Here is a 22,069-nt window from a genome sequence, read left to right on the forward strand (position 1 = left end):
GTCTACGCAGCCCCGGCCGGACTGTCGGGGAAATCCTCGCCCGGTTCGGCCGAGCCGAGAGCGCCCGCAGGTCTTCGGCGCAGCTGTGGCCGGGACCCCAGGCCTCGGGCGGCGCGCACTGCCTCGCCCGCTCTTCTTCCCTCCCCGGCGGGTCTCGGCCGTGCTCTTGCAGCGCGGTGCGAGGGGGCCAGCGCGCGCACGGGGCGCACGGCGCACACACACAGCCTGGCCCTTTCCCCAGGAGCGCGCCAGTGCCTGAGGACCGGAGCAAGGAGGGACTCCGAGCAGGAGTGCGGTGCAGAGGCCCGGAAGGGAGCAGTTCAGAGAACCAACGGCCGGGGGGGGGGGGGGGGCGAGCCAGAGGCGGAAGCCCAGGAGTTTGTTGCCTGGCTCCCCCGGGACCTGCTGGGGGAGGGCAGCAGAGGGAGTGATGGAATGCTTGGCCTGGCCCACTCCAGCCCCCACCGTGGTACCCAGGGGGGACTTATTCCCCCAAATAGAATTTCATTTAAAAACAAAAGGCTAAAATGCCTGTTACTTTATTCTAAACCTGTTCTCTTCATAATTTCCCAAGTCTTACAACAGTACAGAGTTGGTGTGACAGTCTGCAGAGTGGAAACTCCACACAATGGAAACGACCCACGAGCCTTAAGGGGAAGTCCCTGGAGGCCGTTCACAGTCCTGCTCAGGCTCTCCTGATTTCGCTGGTGAATGGGCTCGTCCTCAAGCGCTGCCACCCTGGGCCCGAGGACGGGAGTGCTGAAGCACAGGCGGGCCCCACAGTGTGCTGGGGTTGGGAGTCCTGATCTCCAGGGACGCTGGTGGCTTCAGCTGTCCGCGCTGGACTGGGGAGGCCTCGGCTGTCGAGGCTCCTCCGGGACAGGGAGGCCCTTGGCCTCCTCCCCCTTCATGTTCACACCCCTCGACCATGGTGGGGGGAGTTCGCGGGGGAGGGGCGCTGGGGTATCCCCTGTGCACAGCGCCAAGGGGCAACACAGGACTGGCACGGCCGCCCTTGACTCCAGGGCTGAAGTCCTGAGGGGACCGCAGGGGCAGCCACGGCGAGTGAGGCCCCTGGGTCCTGGGCAGAGCTCAGGCCCTGGAAGAGGCAGCTGGGAGGTAGCTGCAGCAGAGCGGAGGACGTGAGGCAGGCAGCCTCCGGTTCAGGGGCTGATGTGAGCCTGCGGCTGTAGCGTCAGGCAGGCCCGGCGGGCTGGGAGCTGACTCCAGGGCCGGGCTGCGTAGTCTTGCAGGTCCTGCGGCTGGCTACAGGTGCCGTCCGTCTGGCAGCAGCCAGGGCAGAGGGAGTGGGGGCTCTTGCAGCACAGGAGCCCGGAGGCTCCTGTCCTGAGCCCAAGCCGGTGCTAGTGGGGCCAGGAACACTTCTCTGGGACAGACTCCGGGGGCATCAGGCACTTCCCTAACTTCTCGCAGCCCGGGGGCGCCCAGTTCTGGGTAATGAGAGTTCAGAAAGGGGACATGCAGTTATTCCAAGCACTTGTGGACTCAGCACTTTCCAGACTCCTGCCCTGCCCAGGCCTGTGACCTGCCCCACCGCAATGGGTGGCTGCAGTGTGGAATCACCTGTCTCCACCTGGCTCGGAGGCAACTCAAGGCCTGGGGCCGGCACAGGAGACACTGCCCCACAGCAGCCTGGTATTAACAGGGCCTGCCTGTCACTGAAGGGGACAGTCCGCTAACTGCCCACACAACCTTGGCCTCCCGGTAAGCTCTACAGGTGGAGGCCTTGGTGCCCCAGGGAGAGCTGGCCTGCTTCAGCACAGGCTCTCCTGGCTGCACCTTCATGGGCTGACGTCCTTTGTGTGGCCATGATTTCCCGGCAGCGGAACAGGACACTCGGGCTTCCCCGGTGGTGCAATTGTTGGGAATCCGCCTGCCAATGCAGGGGACATGGGTTCAAGCCCGGGTCTGGGAGGATCCCACATGCCGCGGAGCAACTGAGCCCGTGTGCCACAACTACTGAAGCCCACGCGCCTAGAGCCTGTGCTCTGCAACAAGAGAAGACACCGCAATGAGAAACCCGTGCACTGCAACAAAGAGTGGCCCCTGCTCGCCGCAACTAGAGAAAGCCCACGCGCAGCAACGAAGACCCAACACAGCCAATAAATAAATAAATAAATAAATGTTCCTTTAAAAAACAAGACAAGAAAAAAAAAAAAACAGGACACTCATGCCCCTGAGAGGGAGCCTTTGTGGCGCTGTCGTGTCGCCTCACCCAGGAGGTGTACCCATCCCCCTAATCACCCTGTGGGGGGCACTCCCCCTACTACCGCCCCTGCCAGGGCCTGAGTCTGAATCAGAACATCAGCGCCAGTGAGAACCGCAGGTAAAGCCCTCCCCTGCCCTGAACAGCATCAAGTGGCCGCCCGGCAGGGCCAGGGTTAGATGAGGAAGCAGCTCCCAACCTCTGAGGCAGAGCAGAGGAAGGGGCCAGGTGCCTGCAGAAAACAGATTCTGCACCCAACCTGTGAGCCTGGGGGTTCAGGGAGGCGGGCTGCCCGGGCTGCTCTTGTCCCAAGAGCAGGGGTCGCTACCCAGAGTCCTCACCCGCTGGCCTGGACGAGCGGGGCCCAGGCAGAGTGCGGGGACGGGGGAGGGCTTTGCACGCGCGCACACACACACACACACACGCCCACACGCGTCCACACGCGTCCACACACTGTTAAGTCCATGCACCTCTCTGGTGGCAGTGCTCGCTTCAGAGTCTGAGGCCAAGCCACGCTCTTCCGGGGTCCTCAGCTCACTTGGGGCGGGGGTCCCTGCTTTCTCCTGTTACGGGGTCGGCCGAGCCTCGGCAATTCCTGCCGCGCCCAGCAGGTGGCGGCAGCACCCCGGCCAAGTCAGTCCCTCCCCATCTCCCCTACCGTCACTAAGACCCCTTTGGTCTCTGAGCCACCAGGCAACGGCTGCTACCTGCAGACTCGGCCCACAGGGCAGGCGTGACAGGAGATGGCGTGCTGGCGTGCGGACAGCACCGTGTCACAGAGGACAAGACAGGTTTGCAGGGGGCACCAGGGGCTCCTCGGACCCGAGGGGCCGCAGTGGTCCTGAGCCAGGGAGGCCCTTCTGCTCCAGTGCTGAGTCCAGAGGCCGGAATGCCAGCCTGGCGTCCTTCCAAGGGAAGGGGGAGGCCCTGCTGGCCCCCGCCCCAAATGTCTTCCCCTGTGAGCCCCAGATGTGGACAACAGCGACCAGGCTGCCCCACTGGCCCTGGCCAACGACCCTCGGCCGCCCCCAAGGCCACCGGCCCCCTGCTACACCTCACCGCTAGGGAATGCTCCCAACACCCGTGCGTCATCATGACGCGCACCCATCACAGCCACCCGGCAACGCTCAGTCACCTCCTGGCTCGAGGCAGCGGCTCCGCAGGCCCGGCCGCGCCCGCAGCTTCAAGGGGCTTAGCCATCCTCACAACCGCCAGGTGGGTCTGGGGAATGGGGTGTGTGGGGCAGGGGCACTCACGGGCTGGAAGCCAGTCTAAGCTACTGGCTTTGCTCTGCGGGTTTTGGGGTGCTGCCGGAGCTTCTGCCGCGGGGACGGGAGACTGCCCATCTTTGTGGAACAGGGAGCCACACAGACTCCCCAGTTATGGGACAGACTTGTGGGTGAGCCCCCATGGAGTTGGAGGAGGCTGTGCTCGGAGGTGGCCCATGGGCTTGCTGCACCCCAGGCCATCTGCCCAGCCTTTCAACACCCACATCCCACATGGGGTTGGCTCGTCCTGCACCTGCAGAGGTACCAAGCGACCCCTTGCCACTCCTGTGAGTTCGGAGACAGAGAAGCAGGAGGGAAGTGGGGTTCGTGCCTGCAGCAGACCAGTCAGCACTCACATGGCCCTGGGATGCCCCCCACAGCCCACGTACGAACCACTTACCATGACCGCCCGGTTGCACACATTGAGCTGGGGCTGTCCGGGGACCAAGGCCTCCTGGTGCTGCCGGACAACCGGGGTGATCTGGCGAAGGGCATCCAGGTACTCGGTGCTGGCAATGCTGCAGGCGAGGGGCACCAGGTCACCGAGGTGGAGGGAGGGACAGAGCAAGTAGGGCAGCCCACCCAGGTAGGCCAGGGTTGGGGGGGAGACTGAGGAACAAGCCCCCCACCCCGGGGTCACCATCCAGCAGCCTCCCGGGAAGAGCAGCTGGGGCCCCCACCTTGTCCCGCCCGCCCTCCCTGAGAGGCGGGAAGAGCAGCTGGGGCCCCCACCTTGTCCCGCCCGCCCTCCCCGAGAGGCGTGCACCCTGGGAACCACCCAGCAAATGAGGGCTCAGGCAGAGCCACGTCACGCCCAGGACAGCAGCTGTGACCCTTCAGCCTGCTGCCTGCAGGAACCCCCGGGGCACCGCCCGGCATCGCAGGCGCCCTGAGCTGCACAGGCTTGGCCGCGCCCGATCTCTCCTCTCTCAGGGTCCCTTTTAATCCTCCTGCCCCCGTTCATCTCTCTCGGAGAGGCTGGTCCTGCCCCAAACGCCCTGAGACCGCGTGGCTCCCGGGCCCTCGGCGCCCTGCTCAGTCGGCTGCACTCGCCCCACAAGGGGACTTGGGGCCCCGTAACCCCCGGCTCACCTGAGGGGGAACCTCTCCCCGGGGTCTCGTCCCAGGTGGAAGACCAGCGGCAGCTTAGTGTGCTCCTCCTGCGAGTGGGTGGTGACCCCTGACACGTTCTGCCCAGGGCAGAAATCCACGCCCTGAAACGACAGGCCGGAGCGCAGGTGACGTGTGCGGGGCTCGCAGCGGGCGAGCACAGCAAGACCGCGGATGCCGTGCTGTGGGGCGGAGCCTGCTTGCCACCCAGCCCCGGGCTGCGTGCCATCGGCCCCGTGCGCCGTCCCCTAGGGCTTCAGTACTTTCCTGGGGGAGGGGGTGGTGAGTCTCTAAAATATTTCAGTCCATCTTCTATCTAATTTCTAGAGCAGAGCTTTTCACGTCCACCCTATCTGCCTCGTAGCAGACGAGGTGCGCAGCGGTCGGCACTCCTCCAAGACTCCTTGGCCAGCTGAGGAGGAGGGACCGCAGGCCTGAAAGCCAGAGGAGACACAGGGGACCCGGACGCACGGCCCCCACCCTTAACAGGAGACGGAGCGTCTTCTCCACCAAGGCTCAGGTGTGCAGCCCCGCTCCGCGCCCTCCAGGAGGCCTCTGCCCTCGGGGTTCAGCCTTTGACGCGTGCGTGAGATGGGGTTCCCGCGCCAGCGTGTCCCCCAGGCTTGAAGGCTGCCCCCCCGGGGCTCCCTGACTTGGTTTAGGGAAAGGCCTGCTGCCATCTGGGCAGAGTGGGGCGAGGCCAAGGGTTGCCACCCCAGAAGCACTGGGGACCTCAGGGCCCCATAAGCAGCTGGGCACTGGTCTCCAGGCATCATGGGACACTGTTTACAGGGTCTGGAGCGGGGCCGTGGCGGGGCCCATTAACCTTAAAACGGGGCCGGGGACAGAGACGTGCCTCCTGCCTCTCCTGCGGGCAGCGGTGCAGCCTGACGGCAACCCTCCCAGCACCCGCGGGTCTGTCCTGGACAGCCCGGCAGTGGAGCAGTGAATACCCTGCTTCTCAGTAGAGCAGGGAAGTGAGGAGCGAGATAAGTCCCAGTCGTCTGCCCTGAGCTGTAGACCCGAGTCAGCGGCTGCAATCTAAGCTGTGGAGAACGGACACCCAGGTGGGTCCCAAGTAAGTGACCTCTGACCTTCTGGGAGCAGACCAGCTGGAGAACAAAAGTGGATTTAACGGTGGGAGAAACAACCACGTTTAGCATAAAAACGCCGAGCAGTTAATGGAGAAGAACCCAAGTCTAGACAGAAAACACGAACTACCATTTGGAAGCAAATCATCAGCTATTTGATTAAGACGCCGCTAATTCGTGCAGGAGTTTCCTCTCACAGCCACTCTCGGGAGGGAGGACCTGCCCCAGGGGCAGCGCAGCTGAGCCCCACGCAGCCCAGCCAGGCAGAGGGGGCGCGGGGCGCCCTGCCCCAGCACAGCACTGGCGTTGGGAGGACGGGAAAGAGGAGGGGGGCGGGCGAGCCGTGCCCTTGAGCCAACGCTCGTGGATTTAGTCCAGAAATGCAGAAGGTCCCATGGACTCACGGGCCCTCCCTCCTGCCTCGGTCCCCCGGGCCTCAGACGCCTCCTGAGGGGAGGCCACGGGCTTGGGGGTGATGGCGGCGCCAGACCTGGCACAGGGAGAAGGCTCACTCCTCCTTCGCCTCTGGTACCTGGTCAGGACGCGGGCAGGTGGGCCCACAGGCACTGGGGGGTCGGGGGGTCGAGGGGGTGGGAGATGCCCCAGACAAGGGTACAGGGGGAAGTTAACAAGGTCCCCTCGGGCGAACCCTGCACCTGGGGACCCCTGACCTCCTCAGCTAAGCCACGCCCCCAGCCTGCAGACAAGGCTGCCCCTCACGTGTTGATCGCCTGGAAGGCAAGTCTCCACAGAGCTCAGGGAGCTGTCGACGGCCACAAGGCCGCTGTCGTGGTTTCTGGGGCCCCTCCCGACTGCACACACCCCCTCCGCCTTACTGGTCCCTGCAGGGAGAGGGGCCATCAAAGCAGCGTGTGGGGCCCCCTCCCCCCGCCCCCAGCATCTGAATGGAACTGCGACCGTGCAGACCCACCGCAGGGGGCACCCCCCAGTGCCTGCACGCCTGCGCGCCTTGGAGAAGAGACGGCAGTTTTGCGCGTTAACCAGAAGCCCCACAGATAACCCTTGGGAAAGGGAAGCAGCGCCCCCCGCGGAGCCCTGCGCTCAGGTGTCCCCGCCGCGCCGAGGGGGCCTCCTGACGCTTTCCGGCCCCACCGTGAACGCACTCGAGTCAGCACAGGCCGTGCAGCTGGCTGCCCGCTGCCTGCAGACATGCGGGGCTCGAAGAGGCTCCCCAGCCCCTGTGGGCTCCGGCTTGGGTGGAGGCTGGGCTGACCACACCTGCCCTCAAGAGGCCCAACAGCCCACGGTGCGCGAGCGGTGGCTTCCAGAATGCCAGCGAACCCGTGCAGCTGGACGCAACGGGGACCCTCCGGGGTGGGGTGGGGAGGGCCCGGGAGGGGCAAGGGCCGCCGCGCTGTCCCCAGGGGCCCTCAGGCGGCGCTCCTAGGCCCTCGGCCCCTTGGCATCTTCAGGGCGAGCCAGCCGCAGCCCTGCCCGTCGGGGTGCCGGGTGCTCAGGACAGCTCAGCAGTGACGGGACGTGGGGAGGCACAGGCTTGGCTGGGGGAGGGCGAGCGGGGGCGGCCCAGGCGCGCGGAGAGGAGGTGGTGGGCGGCCACGAGCTGGGAGGGCCGAGTGGGGCTTCGGGCCTGGCAGGGGCACTCCACCGTCAGGACTGGGGGTGGACACGGGGAAGCAAACATGGCGACAGCGTCTCGGGGGACCGCCAAGCACCTGGCCGGGCCAGTGGGTGGACGGGAGGGGAGGCGGGGGAGGTGCTGGGTCTGCCTGGGCCCCTGAGGCATCTGACCCGGGTTTGGGGCTGAGCGGCCCTGAGGCTCGTCTCCGGAGCCTGGGTGGCGCGGGCCAGGGTGGGTGCTGTCCTTGTGGCCACAGCTCGTCACCCCCAAGTCCCTGACAGCAGGTCAGCACGTGAGCTGGGGGCACAGAGGCCTCCCCAAGGTGGGACGTGAGGGATGAGGCATTCACAGAGCCGGGACCGCCTCACCTGCCTGAACTCCTCCCAGGAATTGGTCCAGGTCCAGAAGTGGGCCTTGTACTGGCCACGGGTGACCGCCATCAGCGTGTTGCCACGGTAGTAGAATACCGGCCTGTCAGGGGGACAGGCGGCGTCAATTGAAAGGGTCCCCGGGCTGTGGAGGGGCCCCCTGGCCGCCCCTCATCCTCGGTGCTGGGGAGGCTGGCGGCGGAGGAAGGGGGTAGCACGCGGGCACGGCAGGCAGGCCTGTGGGGACGAGCATGGCGGCTGGCACCCCCTGCCACCCCCGCCAGGGGTAGCAAGCTCTCATGCCAGGTTTCAAGACAGAAAAGAGACGGTGAGCCGTCCACTCCTGGCCATCAGCCTGCTCTGGTTACACTATACACCCTTCAGAGTCCACGCCCCTTCACGGCAGCCTGGGAAACTCATTTTGTTTGAGCAAAACAGTAGCAGATCTTGAGCTGGAGCAACTGCCTCTGGACAGCGTCCCGGCGTGGAGCTGGGTGTAGGCTGGGGCCGGGCAGAGGGTGAGGGACGCCGCAGGGAGGAACAAGGCCTCTCCACCCCACCAAGCGCTTCATGCCAAGACCCCCGGGTCTCACCTCCCCCTGGGCGAGGACACCTGCTTTGTCAGCCAGCTCGGCCCCAGCGCCAGCTGCGGGGCGCCGGGCGGGGCGAGTGCCTGGCGGGAACCTACCTGTCTGTCAGGCGGCCCTGGAGCATGGTGGGAAGGAGGTCCAGGCCGTCGATGGCCCTGTCCCTGGGTGGCTCCAGGCCTGCGAGGGACAGGCTGGTGGTGAAGAGGTCCATGATGCTGCCCAGCTGGTGGCTCACCTGCAATAGACGTGGCCCAGACGCGCTGAGGATGCCCGCCTTGCCCTGCCCAGATGGCGGCCAGGGGCCAGGTCCCCAGGCGTGCTCACTGACGCACAGGTGCACACACACACGCGCACGGTCACATCCCGCAGCATGTCCACACACGCAGAATAGCAGCTTTCCCTGCCCGATGACACGTGTGCGTGGCAGAACGAGCGCAGGGAGCAGGCCAGAGAGGGGACCAAGGCTTCACGCCCCAGGATGACTGCAGGCCTGGCACAAGGCCGGCTCTGACTCACCTGGCCGGCAGGGATGTGCCCGGGCCACCAGGCGATCGCAGGCTCCCTCATCCCACCTTCAAACGTGGTCTGCTTCCCGCACAGAAAGGGGCCGTTGCTGCCACCTGGGGATAGTCGCCCATCAGACCACGTGCCTGAGTCCCCAGGGCCATACACACCGTGCCGGGCACTCGCCCTCGGGACACATCTGTCCACCTGGCTCCCTGCCTGGCCCTTTGGAGGTGACATTACTGAGGCACTGAGGCCGTTGTGGAGACAAAGGACCAGCCCTGGGGTTCAGGCCTCAAGTTCAAGGTCGGAACGCCTGGAGATGGCTCTGACCTAGAGCTGTGGTCATAAGGTCACGCCCCCACAGACCGCGACCACGCACACACACACAGCACATGGACGTGTTAGTGAAAGACATGGAAACGTTAAGACGCAGTCCCGACCCCGGGCCTGGCAGGTGCCAGGTTCCCTAAATGTCACTGTGCACAAGCAGCTCCTGTGTGCCTGGGGTTTGGGGGTGCAGATCCCGTGTTTCTGACACGCCCTGCTCTGAGCAAGTGGTCCCTGAACCCAGCTGTGGGCGGTGCCGAGGGCAGACAGCCCGGTCCTGACGAATCGCACGTCCCCGGCTCGCTGCCATGATGGAGGGAGGGACCCCTGAGCATGGGCCTTGCTGGTCAGCACAGGGACAGCAAGGGTCACAGGCCAGAGGCCAATGAGGGCCTACTTCTCTCCTGCTCCTGTCTCTCCAGCTGGGGGTGGGTACATGGATTTTCATTGTCTTGTTCTGCCTCTGCAGCTCCTTCTCGGCCCGAAGCCAGTCGCGCTGTTCCTGTCCCTGGAGATCCCTGGGCCCCTCTGCCCCCAGGACACGTGGCTGTAAGGTCCCCCAGTGCCTCCCCAGACAGGCCCGGCCCTGTGGGGTTTCCAGCTGTCTGTGGCCTTCCTTCCAGAGCTGTCTGAGTGACTCAGGGCCCTCCTGGGGCCCAGCCTTTTTAATAAGAAAGGGAAAAAGAGACATCACCACGGGGGTGTGAAACCCTCATAGGACTGTGAAACGCCAGTCGCTCCAGCTCCGCAAGGTGGAAAAGCCTCAGGCCTGAGAGGCCTAGAGCCAGGGTCCTCAGGAGGACTGCAGGCTGGCAGGGACACAGACGGAGGGTCTGGGGGAGTGAGCAGGCCCCCCGCGCTGCGCCAGGGGCTCCGGCACTGCAGGGGAGGGGGCTCGCTCCCTTCCCTCCCGACACCACCCACCACGAGGCCTGGGGGGGCACTTCCGAGGGGCGGGGTGGGCGCCAAGCCTGGGCCTGGCTGCTGCAGGGTCATCGCCCCCGTGGGAAGGGAGGCCCCCAAACACAGAAAAAGGGGTAGACGTGTCCAGTCACAACGGCCACCGTGTTACAGCTGAGATCAGAACGGAAACGCTGAGGGCTGGCCAGTAGAGAGGCAGGACGCGGTGAGGGCCGCAGCCTCTGCCTCCGCCTGCCCCACCGAGCTCTCCCTCCTGACCAGGCACCTGCCAGGCGGTGGGGAAGAGGGGCATTGGACCTGGGGGGCGCTTGCCGGTGTCCCTCCCTCCCCAAGGCTGAGCCCTTCACACTCGGCCCGGTGGGGGGCTGCTGGGGGGCCCCGGGTGGAGCCCCATCTGCTCAAGTCACCTGCCTTGTCTGGGCGCAGAAATGAGGGCAGCGCCGTTGTCGGACGTGAAGAAAACAAAGGTGTTCTCTGCGATGCTCAGGTCCCGGAGGAGGTGCAGGATCTTCCCGACGCTGTCGTCAATCTCCCGGACGGCGTCCCCGTAACTGCGGGAAGGAGGGAGCGGTCAGCAGGGGCCGGCGGCCTCCGGGACCAGAGGGCGGCCGAAGCCGAACCTCAGGGAGGGACGAGGAGGGGGCGTTCCAGTCAAGTTTCAGACGGAATCGGGGCAGAGGCACAGATGCTTCCCTCTGTGCACAGCTGACAGTGGTAGCGAGGGCCCAGCCTCTGGTGGCAACCAAGCACAGCTGACCCCCCCGCCCCGGGGCCCAGGTCTACATGCCCAAGGACTCACCGCCCTCGCTGGCTGGTGCCCAGGAAAGGCCTGGAGGCATAAACAGGCGCGTGTGTCGCGTCGACGGCCCAGTGTAGAAAGAAGGGGCGGCGAGCTGCCTGCTGCCTCTTAATGAAATCGAGCGCTTCCTGAGGAGACGCACACACCGTCTTCCCCGCCCCAGGCCCACCTCCCACCCCAGAGCCGGGCCAGCCCCTGCGGTCGTCACCTGCAGGTAGATCTGGGTGAGGTTGGCTTCTCCGGTCTTCAGGTTAATTGGAAATTCCTCATAAAATCTGAAAACAGTACAGATCCAGACAGAAGTCAGCCTTCAGGGCAGGAAAGCCCCCCCTCCCCGATTTCCGGGGCCAAGTCAGGGGCCTCGTTTACAAGAGAGACGGAAACGTTCACGTCAGGGACAAAACCGGAGCCTGGAAGCGCCCAGGCCCGTCGGGGACCCACTGGGGTGGAGTCTGGTGCCCCGGTGACCCCACCATCTGGGAGAAGGAGGGCAGCCCCGCCAATGAACAGGCAGGACGGTGCGAGAGGAAGTGGCCAGTCCACGGCCACGGAGGGCACGGCTAACGGGTGTGGGCATCTCTCTAGGGTGACGGAGGCGGTCTGGGATGGGGGTGCTGGGTGAGCTACACCTCAGCAATGCTGGCCCAGCTCTGTGGTCCAGTGACGTGTACTGCGCTTCCACCAGAACAAAAATAACTTAAAAAGGAAGAAAGGGAAGTTAGGCCAGACAGGAAAGACCAAGGCCTGCCTGCAGCCACCCAATGGCCAGACCAGGTCGGTCCTGCAGCCGACGGCCCCCCAGACGGCGGCTCGGAGCGAAGCTGACCGTGCAGAGCGTAGCCCCCTCAGGGCACGGGGCCCAAAGCCCGGAAGCCGGGTGAAGCGCCTCGCTCTGGGGAGCATCCGGGGCTCCCAGCACCTTTCCTGAGACAGTCAGAAGCCCCCGGACGCGGGGCTCTTGTAAGTCAGAGGTCACAGCACGAGGTCTGGGCAGGACGAGGAGCTGGCGGGTGGGCAGCAGCAGTGGGCGGGGCCTGTTACCTGCCAACCATCTCCCAGTCCCGGTACACAGGGATGTTGGGCCTGGCCTTGTTGTCGTAAGGTCCAAAGTGACAGTTGGGGGATCCAAACCACTCATCGAATCCGTGCTTCAGGGGGTGGAACTGAGGCCTGTGGCCCAGATGCCTAGAAAGAGGAACCCGGGGCACTTCAGGGACCGCCGCACGGGCGCCCCGGAGCTCCGGGAAGCAAACACCCTCGCTTTCAGAGAACAGCTCAGGAGACAAGGCTCCAGCCAGCCCCAGGGTGTGCTGAGCCCGGGTGCCCCGTGGCCTGGCCCCCCTGCCCGCACGGTCCACTCAGGCAACAACCGAGGGGCGCACATGGGGACGGTGACCAGGTCCCATGAGCACGGCTCACTGCCCCGGCGCCCTGGGCAGGAGCCGGACGGGACGAGAGGATAACACGGCAAGGTGCCTGCAGGGCAACGGCCCAGCTGTTACCGGGCTCGGACCCGCCCCCTGCTCCCACCCGGGAGCCCCTTCCCCGCGAGTGCATCACGTCGGGTCCTCTCGCCAGTGGGAGGGTCTCTCTTGAGAAGGCGCAGCTTAGAGAAGGCGTTTCGGGGTGAGGTTCCTCCTCCCTGGGAAGCAGACAGGTTTCTTGGGGTCACGTTTGCAGAAAGCCTCTCGCGGCCAGCATCGCCGGCGCAGCGCTGGGGGACTGCACCAGGCCAGGCCGACTCCACGTCACCGTGAGCTTGCCGCACAGCTCGCTCACTCAGTCAGGTGGATGCGGCCCGAGGCAGCTGGGCAGGATGGGACCGGAACTGAGCTGGCCGGCAGCGGAGTCTGGGCGCCGGTAAGTGAACCTCTCGGTGCCCCCTGCTGGTCCCGAAACACTCTGCCTCCGCCGGATGGCTGCCCGGCTCCTGGAGCCCCTGTGCCGGGGGCACCCGCACGGGTTCTGCCCCGAGCGCTGTCTCCGCAAAGGAGAGCCAGCTGTGCCCCGTGCTTCCTCTCTGGGCCCGCAGCTATGACGCCCCCTCCATGCTGGACACCGCTGGGTGTGACACTCCTCGTCCTGCATCCTTCAGCCCAAACGGCCTTCACGAAACAGAAACACCCACGAAGGTCCGGCTCGTGTGAAGTTGTCGATTCCAAGTGCTGGTCCCAGGGCAGCTGCGGGGTCAGTACTGCCTGCCAGCGAGCTGAGTGACAGCACGTCGAGCCCCTGGGACTCAGGGCAGCCTCTCGCGGGAGTCCAGGCTCCATCCATCCCAGGCCTTGGTTAGGCTGACAAAATCCGGATCCGTGGTGCTGGGGCCCGAGGCTGGCTGTCAGGCAGTCACGGCCACGGCCACCAACACCCCCTGCGGCTCTGATGGGACCCTGCTGAGACCAGCACACCCACCTGGCAGAGGAGGGACCGAGCCTCCTGCCCCGGGCCTCCCAGAGCCCGTCATCCCATTGGCCATGGCCGCCCTGACCCCGGCTGGTCCACCAGCTCTGCGTCCACCTCCCTGAGTCCATGCAGCTGTTTCTCCAGGCCCTGCTGCGTCCCTTCCTGTTCCTGAGTCCGCCCATCTCCGGAGCTCGTGGGGACAGGCTCCTGCTCCAGCTCTGGCTGCCCTGTCAGTGACCACGAACGGGAGGCCCCTGGACCGGGGCAGAGCCGCCAGGCTGGGCAGAGAGCGCCGGTCATCGCAGGGGCTCCTCCTTCTGCGGGCGCAGCCCTGGCACGGCCCCGGCGGGCCTCGTAGCCGCCCTACCGCCGTCTCCCGGGCCTTCCCGGCACTGCTGGGCCTTGCAGGCTCCCACATCCTGCACCCTCGTCAGCTCTGCTGTGCAGCCCCCCCCCCTCCAGGCTCGACCGCTCGGCCAGCAGGACAGCCGCCAGCCCCTCTCGGGGGTGAGGAAGCAGCCTCCAGGTCCTCGGGTTCCCTGAGGACTCCTCTCCCGGTTTCTGCAGATCCCCCATCACTAGGACTATCAACTGCGTGGGGCAGTGGTCCCCAAGGGGCGCAGATGAGGTGCTTGCCCTCGAGGTGGTGAGTGCCAGAGGGGTCAAGGCGAGAGGGTCCAAAGCACGGCAGCGGCCGAGCAGAGACGATCAGGGATGGAAGTCAGGGAAGGCTTCCTGTAGGAAGCAGGCTTGGTCTCCAAGGGCTCCAACACGCGGCAGAGGAAAGAGAGGACATCCGACCTTCATATCAACCTCTAGGGCTGCGTATTCAGGCATTCCCGGGGAGTACAGCGCGACACGCGTGTGACAACGTGATCTTTCACGATCACTTGATCCCGATGATTCCACACCACACGACCGTCCCCATCCCCTGCTTGCTTCTTGGTTTCATCACCAGACAGAGCCGCTTTGCTCGCTGGCGTGTCATCGTGACGGCACGCGTGTGCAATAACAGGGCTCCTTTGGTGCTGCCGTGGCAGCCACCACCCCAGCCTCACCACGGGAGGTCCCACGGGCACGGCCACAGCAGCTTTTAAAAGGATGCTTTGGACATCTTAGCGGACCTGGAATTCAAGGACTCTACTCCCACCCGAGGGGCTCCCACTGGGCAACGTGAGTAAGGAACCCGCTGGGTGAGCCCAGCAGGCAGATGTGGGACTCACCACTTGCCCACGATCTTGCTGGTGTAGCCGGCCTCCTTCAGCAGCTCCGGCAGCAGGAGCTCTGAGTCCGGGATGCCGCCCACTATCTCCTGTGGCGTGTAGGCTGGTGGAGCAATGCACCGTGTGACCCGGCAGGGTCGAGCGGCAGAGCCCTGGTCGGGGCAGCACCGCCCGGGCACTTTGCAGGTCTTCCGGCGCTCATCACAGCCAGCACCATTACCAGAGCGAACAGGCAAACGTGCCCCCGAGGGGGTCTGGACGTCAGGGGTCAGGGGTCAGGGGAGGGCCTGCCCCTGGCGTCTCCAGAACTCGGGCTCTGAGACCACACCTTTCTCCAAGGGCCCCTTGAAGCCCCACTTGGTCGGGGAGCCCACCTAGAGCCGGGCCGCCCCCGCCCCCGGGACAGGGGGGGAGCCAGCCCCACCCTCACCGTCCTCCCCATTCGCCCAAAACACATTGTTTCCGATGGAAGCTCTGCATTCTGTTTTAACATGAGTTACGACCCAGACAGAAGCCTCAACCCTGGGCGACAAGTGCGCCCAGGAGAAGCCAGGTCACCAGAGAGGACAGGTGACAGACGCCCCCTCCCTCTGCCCCAGGGCACAGCCTACCGTTCCTCGCGTGCCCGTTGGTGGTGTAGAAGCCACTGCGGATGGGCAGGCGTCCGGTGAGCAGAGCCGCCCTGGCTACGCGGAGGGGACACAACAGAAACACGGGTCACGCGTGCCGCCCGAGACCAGCCCTGTGGTACCCGAGTCCCCGGCAGCCACCTGAGAGCCAGGTGGGAGCACAGCTCCGCAAAGACCAGCAGCGGGGCCAGACGCAGCTCCCCCTCGCTCGCTCTCCAGCTCCCGGGACAGCCCACAGGCCTCCTCAGGTGCCGCCCCTTGCGGGGTCGCCTCTCGTCCTCCAGATCAGAGGTTCTCCCCCCTGCGAGGCCACTACCCCCCCAGCTGGCGATCCCTTCCCCGGCTGAGCACCTCCCCCGGACCAGCCGCGACACTCAGCTCCGCGAGTGAACAGCCGCCGGCACCGAGGCGGCCGCTTGGGCCTCAAACGCCCGCAGAGGCTCCGAGCACTTGGTGGCCTCTGGTGGCTCCTGGTGGCCCCGCGCTCCCCAGAGCATGGAGCTCAGGTGCTCCCAAGCACCAGGATCTGACAGAAGAGGCCGCAGCCCGCCTGCCAGCCCTCTGCCCCTTGCAGGAAATGCCGGTGGAGCCGACACCCAAGTCAGGGCTGCCACCCCCGAGCTCTGTGCCCGCACCCCGTGCCCCTTCCTGGCCTACACATTCCCCGCCTCCCCACCGCGCCTCAGTCTCCGCGCTCCGTGCCCGCCCCCCTTGTGTCCCCCCGCCCAGCATGCCCTACGCCCGGCCCCACCCCCTGGTGGCCTGAGCAGGCCGTGGCTTACAAGGGGAGCCATGCCCTACGCCCGGCCCCACCCCCTGGTGGCCTGAGCAGGACGTGGCTTACAAGGGGAGCACAGGGGGTTGGCCGTGTAGAAGTTCGGGAAAAGCATCCCTTCCGCAGCCATCCGGTCCAAATTCGGGGTCTCTCTGGAAGGTTCTCCGTACACCCCGAGGTCGCCCCACCCCATCTGCAGGAAAGAGCGTGTGCAGGTGGGATGAGAATGTAGCCGGAGCCGTGGCCCCCAGCGCACCCCAAGTGCGGCAGGTGCGCGGTCAGCGCTCCCCGGTGCAGATGCCCAGCGCCCACCTCCTCCCGGCCCCGACGCTGGCCCCACGTGCTCACGGGGCACCGGCACCAAGACACACACCTCTGCCTTCTGCACAGACGAGAAGGCCGTCCTACTCTGCGGTGTGAATTCACACTTAAAGATGGTGGCCAGGCCCCATGAAGCTAACCCGGTGAGGCCCCGAGGCCCGCGGTCCTCCCGAGCTCGCTGTCCCGAGAACTGGGCCGGCCGGCACCCAGGCGCCGCACGAATGTCCACAGCAGCAGGACTCCCGACTGCTCAAAAGAGACAGCCTGTGTCCATCACTGATCAACAGTAGACAGATGTGGTCCATCCATCCAGGACCCGGGTGAACAGCAGCCTCCCGTTTACGTCCACTCAGGACCGGAGAACGTAACCATACTTGGAAATACGGACGTAATTAGCTAAGATGAGACCACACTGGACCAGGGTAGCCCTAAATCCAGTGACTGGGTCCGTGTGAGAAGATGGGACACAGAGACAAGACAGACACATGAGGAGAGGCCAGGCCTCCACGACGGAGGCAGAGACTGGAGGGTTGCAGCCACAAGCCAAGGAGCACAGGAGCCCCCGGGAGATGGAGGGGAGGGAGGACCCTCCCTCGGAGCCTCCAGAGAGACTGGCCCTGCAGCCCCTTGATTTCAGACTCTGGCCTCCAGGACTGGAGGAAACAGATTCCTATTCCAAGGCACCAAGTCTGTGGCCACCTGTTAGGCACGAGGGACCTGATACACACACTACGGACCAGTACTCGGCCGTAAAGAGGAACGAGGTGCTGACACTCACGAAAACAGGCTGCTGAGAAGCCGGTCAGAAAAGGCCGCAGGGTGTACGATGGATGTGAGACGTCCAGAACAGGCAAGTCCACGGGGACAAGGCAGGGGGGTGGTTGCCAGGGGCTGGGGGAGGGGGAGGAGAGTGACTGCCAGTGGGAAAGGGGTTTCTCTTCGGGGGGTGGGATGTTCTCAGCTACCGGATGGGGGCGCTGCACAAGCCGGCGCACGTGCTAAACACCACCGAACTGCACGCTTTAAAATGTTAAAAGGGTGAATTCTTGTTATGTGCGTTGTGCCGAAATAAAACCCGCCAGGTGGTGAGGTGGGTTAGCACGGGGGACGGACGGACGGACGGACAGATGCGAGACAGAGCAGGCAGAGTCCAGGCGGGGCGACAGGTGCGCACTGCGACACCCTTTCAGCCGCACGGGTGTTCGACAACTTTCATCATAAAGCGCTAAAAAATACCTGAAAAGGGCAACGGGACGTGACTTCGCTCTACGACCCAACGCATCCTTCTGCGGCCAGCGGCGTGGGGCAGGAGTGACCCCGACAAACTGATTCCCCTCGGCGCTGCTGGCGGGCGCGGCCCTGCTTCCCCTCTGGATTCTATAGACGCGCCAGCCCCCTCCAAGCTGGCTCTCCTTCACCGGCCGCTCCTCCTGGAGGGGTGGAGTGGGGGGAGGGCGGGGACGGGGCTTCTTACCGGGGTTATGAAGATGACCTACAGCTGACCGTGGTGACAGCTGCACGACGCTGTGAAGGTGCTAGAAACCGCGGAATTGTGCCCTTTAACTGGTGAACTGTGCATGGTGGAAACTACGTCTCCGTAGAGTGCCGCTGGAAAAGCGCAGGCACCTGGTGCTGCAGAGGCCTGGCCGTGCCTGTCTCTCTGGGGCCCCTTAAAGCTCTCCAGACTCACGGGCCACGGCCTGCCAGCCCACAGCAGGCTCGGCAGGTCTGCACGGAGACGCTGGGGAGAGCGGGGCCGGCGCGCACGAAGGTCGGGGAGCCCTGGGTCACACGTGGGGGCCGAGCACGCAGGTTTGCCCGGGATGGTCACAGGTAGGTGTGTGGTCTGGCTGTCATCATTCATGCCCCCTGCACTGGGCAGGAGCTCACACGGCGCCCTCTCCGTCAGGGAGAGCCAGGAGGGGGACACGTCCCCTCGTCTCCCGGCCTTCGGCCCATCCTGACACTCGGGTCCCAGAGCTGCCTGGGGGCTTTTGCCCTTGGACTGTGCAGTGTGTTCTCAAAGACCCTTCCAGCCATAGAGTCCCTTTGGAGATAGTTTATCTTGAAATTACTGAAAAGGCTTTTCCGTTCACCACAACAGGAGCTGGAATGAAAGTTGCCCCTGGAGGGAAGTGTGGCCGACAGGGGCAGGAAGTGGAGTGGAAGGCACGAGGCTGAGGCTCCAGGCCTCTCCCTGCTGCCCCCTCTCCCCGCACCCCACGGGGCACAGGCGGGCTGCCGACCCTCAATCACAGGCCAGGTAGGAGGAGCAGAGAGAGGCAGAGGGGCTGGGTCCACTGGCACCACCCAAATCCCAGCCTCCCAGGAGGGAGGTGGGGCTCAGCACCTCAGCACGTCTGCATAAACAGTTTAGGCACAGGGAATGCTGGGATACTCCCCAAATCCAAGTTCCCAGATGGCGGCCAAGGGCCCACCTATTTACAGGTGAGCCTCTCTGAGGCCTGCAGTCACTGGCCTGCTGTGTTAGCTCCTTCCTGCTGAATCAAGTTCTATTATCACTTATCGGTAGGCTTTCTTGGCTATAAAAATAGGGATGTTAACATCCACCTTGCACGGCTATCACGGCTTCCATGAGACCGTCCTCCACGGCACCCTGGGCAGGGTCTCCCACAGAGTGTGAAGGATGTCTCCCCTCTCCCACGTGATCGCCCACCCGCGCTCCCAAGGCAGCTGGAACCCGGGCCTATGGTCCTCCTCCTGGCCTCGGCCTTGCCATTACTCGGTGGGAACTTCAAGACTTCTGGGCATAACTAATGAGAACATAGCACAGGGAACTCGACTCAGTACTCCCTGGTGACCTAAACGGGAAAGAAATCCCAAAATGAGGATGTATGTATACGTACACCTGATCCACTTTGCTGTACAGCAGAAACTAACACAACACTGTAAAGCAACTACGCTCCGATAAAAATTAAAAAAAAAAAAGACTTCTGGGCAATGCAGGGGCCACACACAGCTACGAGGGATTATTACCCGTGCGTGTGTCCACATCGACTCGTGTGCGAGGCCCTGGAGGGTCAGGGCGGGGGCACTGGCTGGATGGGCCCACCGTGGGCACACAGGGGCTGGCCTCTGTGCAGCCTGGCCTTACCCTTCCCAGTAGCCCCAGGGCGTCCTCCTTAGTCCTGTTTTACAAGTAAAGAACTGAGACACAGACGGCACTCGGGCCCAGCCGGGCAGGAGGGAGCTCTGTCCCTGCGCCCCGGCCCCATCACCCATCAGCCTTAGAGAATGGAGCTTCTCAGCCTCTTCTAAATTCTTCCACAAGTTGATGCCTACCAGGGCCTGCGCCTCCTGCCAGGCCTGATGACCGCCTGGGTGAGGACGCAGAGCTGGGGGGCCTGAAGCCTGTCTAGTCGGGAGAGCCTCGGCCCCCACTTCTGCTAAAGTCGCTTTGAGTGTGTTTCCTGTCATGCGCTGACCAGGACAGAGGTCTCCCCGACTTCTCTGGGCTTCAGCTGCCAAAGAACCCCAAAGTCACAGGAGGAAGCCACAGAGGAGAGTCAGGGCATTGGGGCCTCCTGGCCCACTGTTCCTGTCTCCTGGACCCACCCTGGGCACCCAGGCAGACGGGCCCCTGGGTCAGCCCCCCTCGAGTGAGACGTGCCCAGTGCCGGTCCCCCTCCACCACTCAGGGCCTCCGACAGAGCCCAGCGGCCCCGGTAACGGGCAAAGAGAAACAGGTGGGTGTGGGCACAGGTTGTACTTTCTGTAGCCCCATAAATCCAGAAAACGACCATCTCAACCAGCCTGCAGCATCGACCTTCACTAATGAACTGTCACCTTGGAGAGAAAGGGAGGGGCAGAAATCGGAGAGGCTAAGTGCTCAGCAAAGCCTTGCTTGCCCCAGTAATTCATGTACTTAAACAGCCTTCCTGCCCAGGAACCTCAGCTTTGAGAAGGCTGACCCGCTGACACAGCGAGCATTTCCAAGACCCACGTGTTCGTCACGAGCAAAGTTTCCGTACCAGCCATTGGGGCGGGCTCCGGAGGAGAGGAGCTTCCGGGTCCCTGCGGAAGCCCTCGTGTCTGAACAGTTACGGGTAGAGAGAAGCACGGTCTGCGTCACCTCTGGGCGGAGCCACCATGGGCGGGTTTCTGCGATCTTTTCCGGCTTATTTGAATGTTGGTAACTTTTTGTAATAAAGAATTATTTTCATAATAAAAAAGTTACATGAGATATATTTTATGTCTTTTTCTTGTACTAGGTCTTTGAAATCCGAGCGTGTTTTTTACACACAGCACCTCGCAATTCCGACCAGCCAGGACCGCCCAGCAGCCACGTGAGGCCCGTGGCCTTGGTCCAAAGGCTCCCGGGAGTGTCTCTGCTGGTCTTTTGGGGAACTTTGAGCTATTTTTACTCACAACACTTCTGACACCAAGTGTGTGTGGGTGCGTGACCACAGCAACTACTTCTCTGGCCTCTGGGCACCGGCTGGGAGTGCAACAATTCAGCTCCGTCTGACTACCTACCTGGACCTGGCATCTGACCCCACAGGTCAAGGGCTCAGCCCCACAAGACTGCCCCCACTTCACATGCCAGGCCCACATCCTGGGGCTCCTGTAAGTCAAGGCTCCCACAACCCACCCCCACTGCTCCCAAAGTTGGATAATTTGCTAGAACGGCTCACAGAACTCAGGGTGGCGCTGTGTTTACTATCACCTGTTTACTATCAAGGATACAACTCAGGGACAACAGGGTGAGGTGTCGGGTGGACTTCCCTGCCCTCTCTGAGCCCTTCCACGTGTACACCGACCTGGAGCCCTAACCTTCCAGTCACGCCTTGGCCTTCCTGGCGACCACACCCTGAAGCCATCCAGGGCCCCCCCCTACAGACACTGGTATCACTCCGGGTTCGAGGGTTTAGGAGCCGTATGCAGGACCCTCTGCACTGCCTCAGCCCTCAGGACGGGGCGGAGGGGAGGCCCAAAGGGCCGCGGTCTCCCCACAGCTCAGGGGCAGCAGGCACCTGAACCCAGGTTTGCCTGCGTCCCCACTTTACCCCAACGCCCCACAGGGCCTGATTCCAGAGCCTCCATTTCACTCCCCAAAAAGTGCCCCCCAAATACAGTCCCGCTTCCTTGGGAAGGAGCACAGGGACCAAGTCGCAAAGGAGGCGCGAACAGCACGGCTCTGTGGGAAGGGTTGGCCGCCGCTGTGACCAGGGTGGCCTGGGGCTACACACACACCCATCCGGGGACATTCCTCCGGTTCCCAGGGCAGGTCCAGCAGGCCAAAGGCAGCGGGGAAGGCGACTTCCAGGGCGGGCAGGCAGGCCGGGGTCTTAGCCAGCTCTGCACCGCTTCCCTGCCACCCACACCCCCAGCAGTGGGGGGCGGCAGGCGAGAGCAGGGGTCCTGCGGAGGGGGTCCTCACGCGGCCAGCATCGCAGCACGCCTGAGGGGCAGCGGAAGGAGCGGGGGAGGGAACAGGACAGGAGGGTCTTCTCCTGGCCCGGCCTGGACACTACACCTCACTTCACCCTCACCCACGAGCCAGGCTGCGGCCTGCAGGGCCAGGCGCGACCCCCACACCGCCGGCCGCCCCCAACCCCGCCCGAGCGCAGTCCTCCCGGGAGCCCGGCCCACACCCGCACTCACGTCGTCCATGAGCAGGAGCAGGATGTTGGGGGGCTGCGGGGCGCCTGTGACCCCCAGCCCCGCGGCGCTCAGCACGAGAAGCAGCCGCCACCTCGTCGCCGCAGCAACCGCCGCCATGGCAACCACGCCGAGCGCCACCGAGCCCCGGAGCGGCGGGAACGGCCCGGCCCGGCGAAGCGGGCGACCCTTCCGGCTGGGCGATGGGGCGGGGCCATGCCGGCTGAGTGACAGGAGAAGCGGGGCCCTGACCGACAGAATGAGAGGTGGGGCGGGGTCAGACCGGCT

The 22,069-nt window shown here is 64.5% G+C and overlaps 1 protein-coding gene across 3 annotated transcripts; it reads right to left on the reverse strand.

The window, feature by feature from the left end:
• Positions 1-536: 536 nt before the first annotated feature.
• Positions 537-21,963, reverse strand: GALNS (galactosamine (N-acetyl)-6-sulfatase). 3 transcript variants are annotated; one of them, XM_082676388.1, is made up of 14 exons: positions 21,785-21,963; positions 15,908-16,031; positions 15,046-15,120; positions 14,435-14,537; positions 11,850-11,993; positions 11,017-11,083; positions 10,809-10,915; positions 10,421-10,560; positions 8,771-8,874; positions 8,353-8,489; positions 7,665-7,767; positions 4,588-4,709; positions 3,896-4,013; positions 537-1,451 (listed from the first exon to the last, which is right to left on the reverse strand). In XM_082676388.1, exons 1-14 carry the CDS (start codon positions 21,899-21,901, stop codon positions 1,365-1,367), a joined length of 1,548 nt encoding a protein of 515 aa, XP_082532514.1. In that variant the 5' UTR covers positions 21,902-21,963; the 3' UTR covers positions 537-1,364. The 3 variants fall into 3 exon arrangements, with proteins under 3 accessions (XP_082532514.1, XP_082532513.1, XP_082532515.1); XM_082676387.1 differs by having other exon boundaries at positions 10,809-10,936; XM_082676389.1 differs by lacking the exon at positions 21,785-21,963 and adding an exon at positions 16,212-16,299 and having other exon boundaries at positions 10,809-10,936.
• Between the last annotated feature and the right edge of the window lie 106 nt (positions 21,964-22,069).

The sequence above is a fragment of the Grampus griseus genome (genome assembly GCF_964374135.1).
Source record: "Grampus griseus genome assembly, chromosome: 19".
NCBI classification, from domain to species: Eukaryota; Metazoa; Chordata; class Mammalia; order Artiodactyla; family Delphinidae; genus Grampus; species Grampus griseus.

What these genes read in the sequence shown, in the direction of transcription:
- GALNS (XM_082676387.1), bottom strand. Translation starts at nt 21,901, where the DNA reads ATGGCGGCGGTTGCTGCGGCGACGAGGTGGCGGCTGCTTCTCGTGCTG. An exon ending in CAACGGGCACGCGAGGAACG is followed by an intron (nt 14,538 to 15,045) that starts GTAGGCTGTGCC and finishes TTGCTCCACCAG; the next exon opens with CCTACACGCCACAGGAGATA. An exon ending in AGCAAGATCGTGGGCAAGTG is followed by an intron (nt 11,994 to 14,434) that starts GTGAGTCCCACA and finishes TCCTCTTTCTAG; the next exon opens with GCATCTGGGCCACAGGCCTC.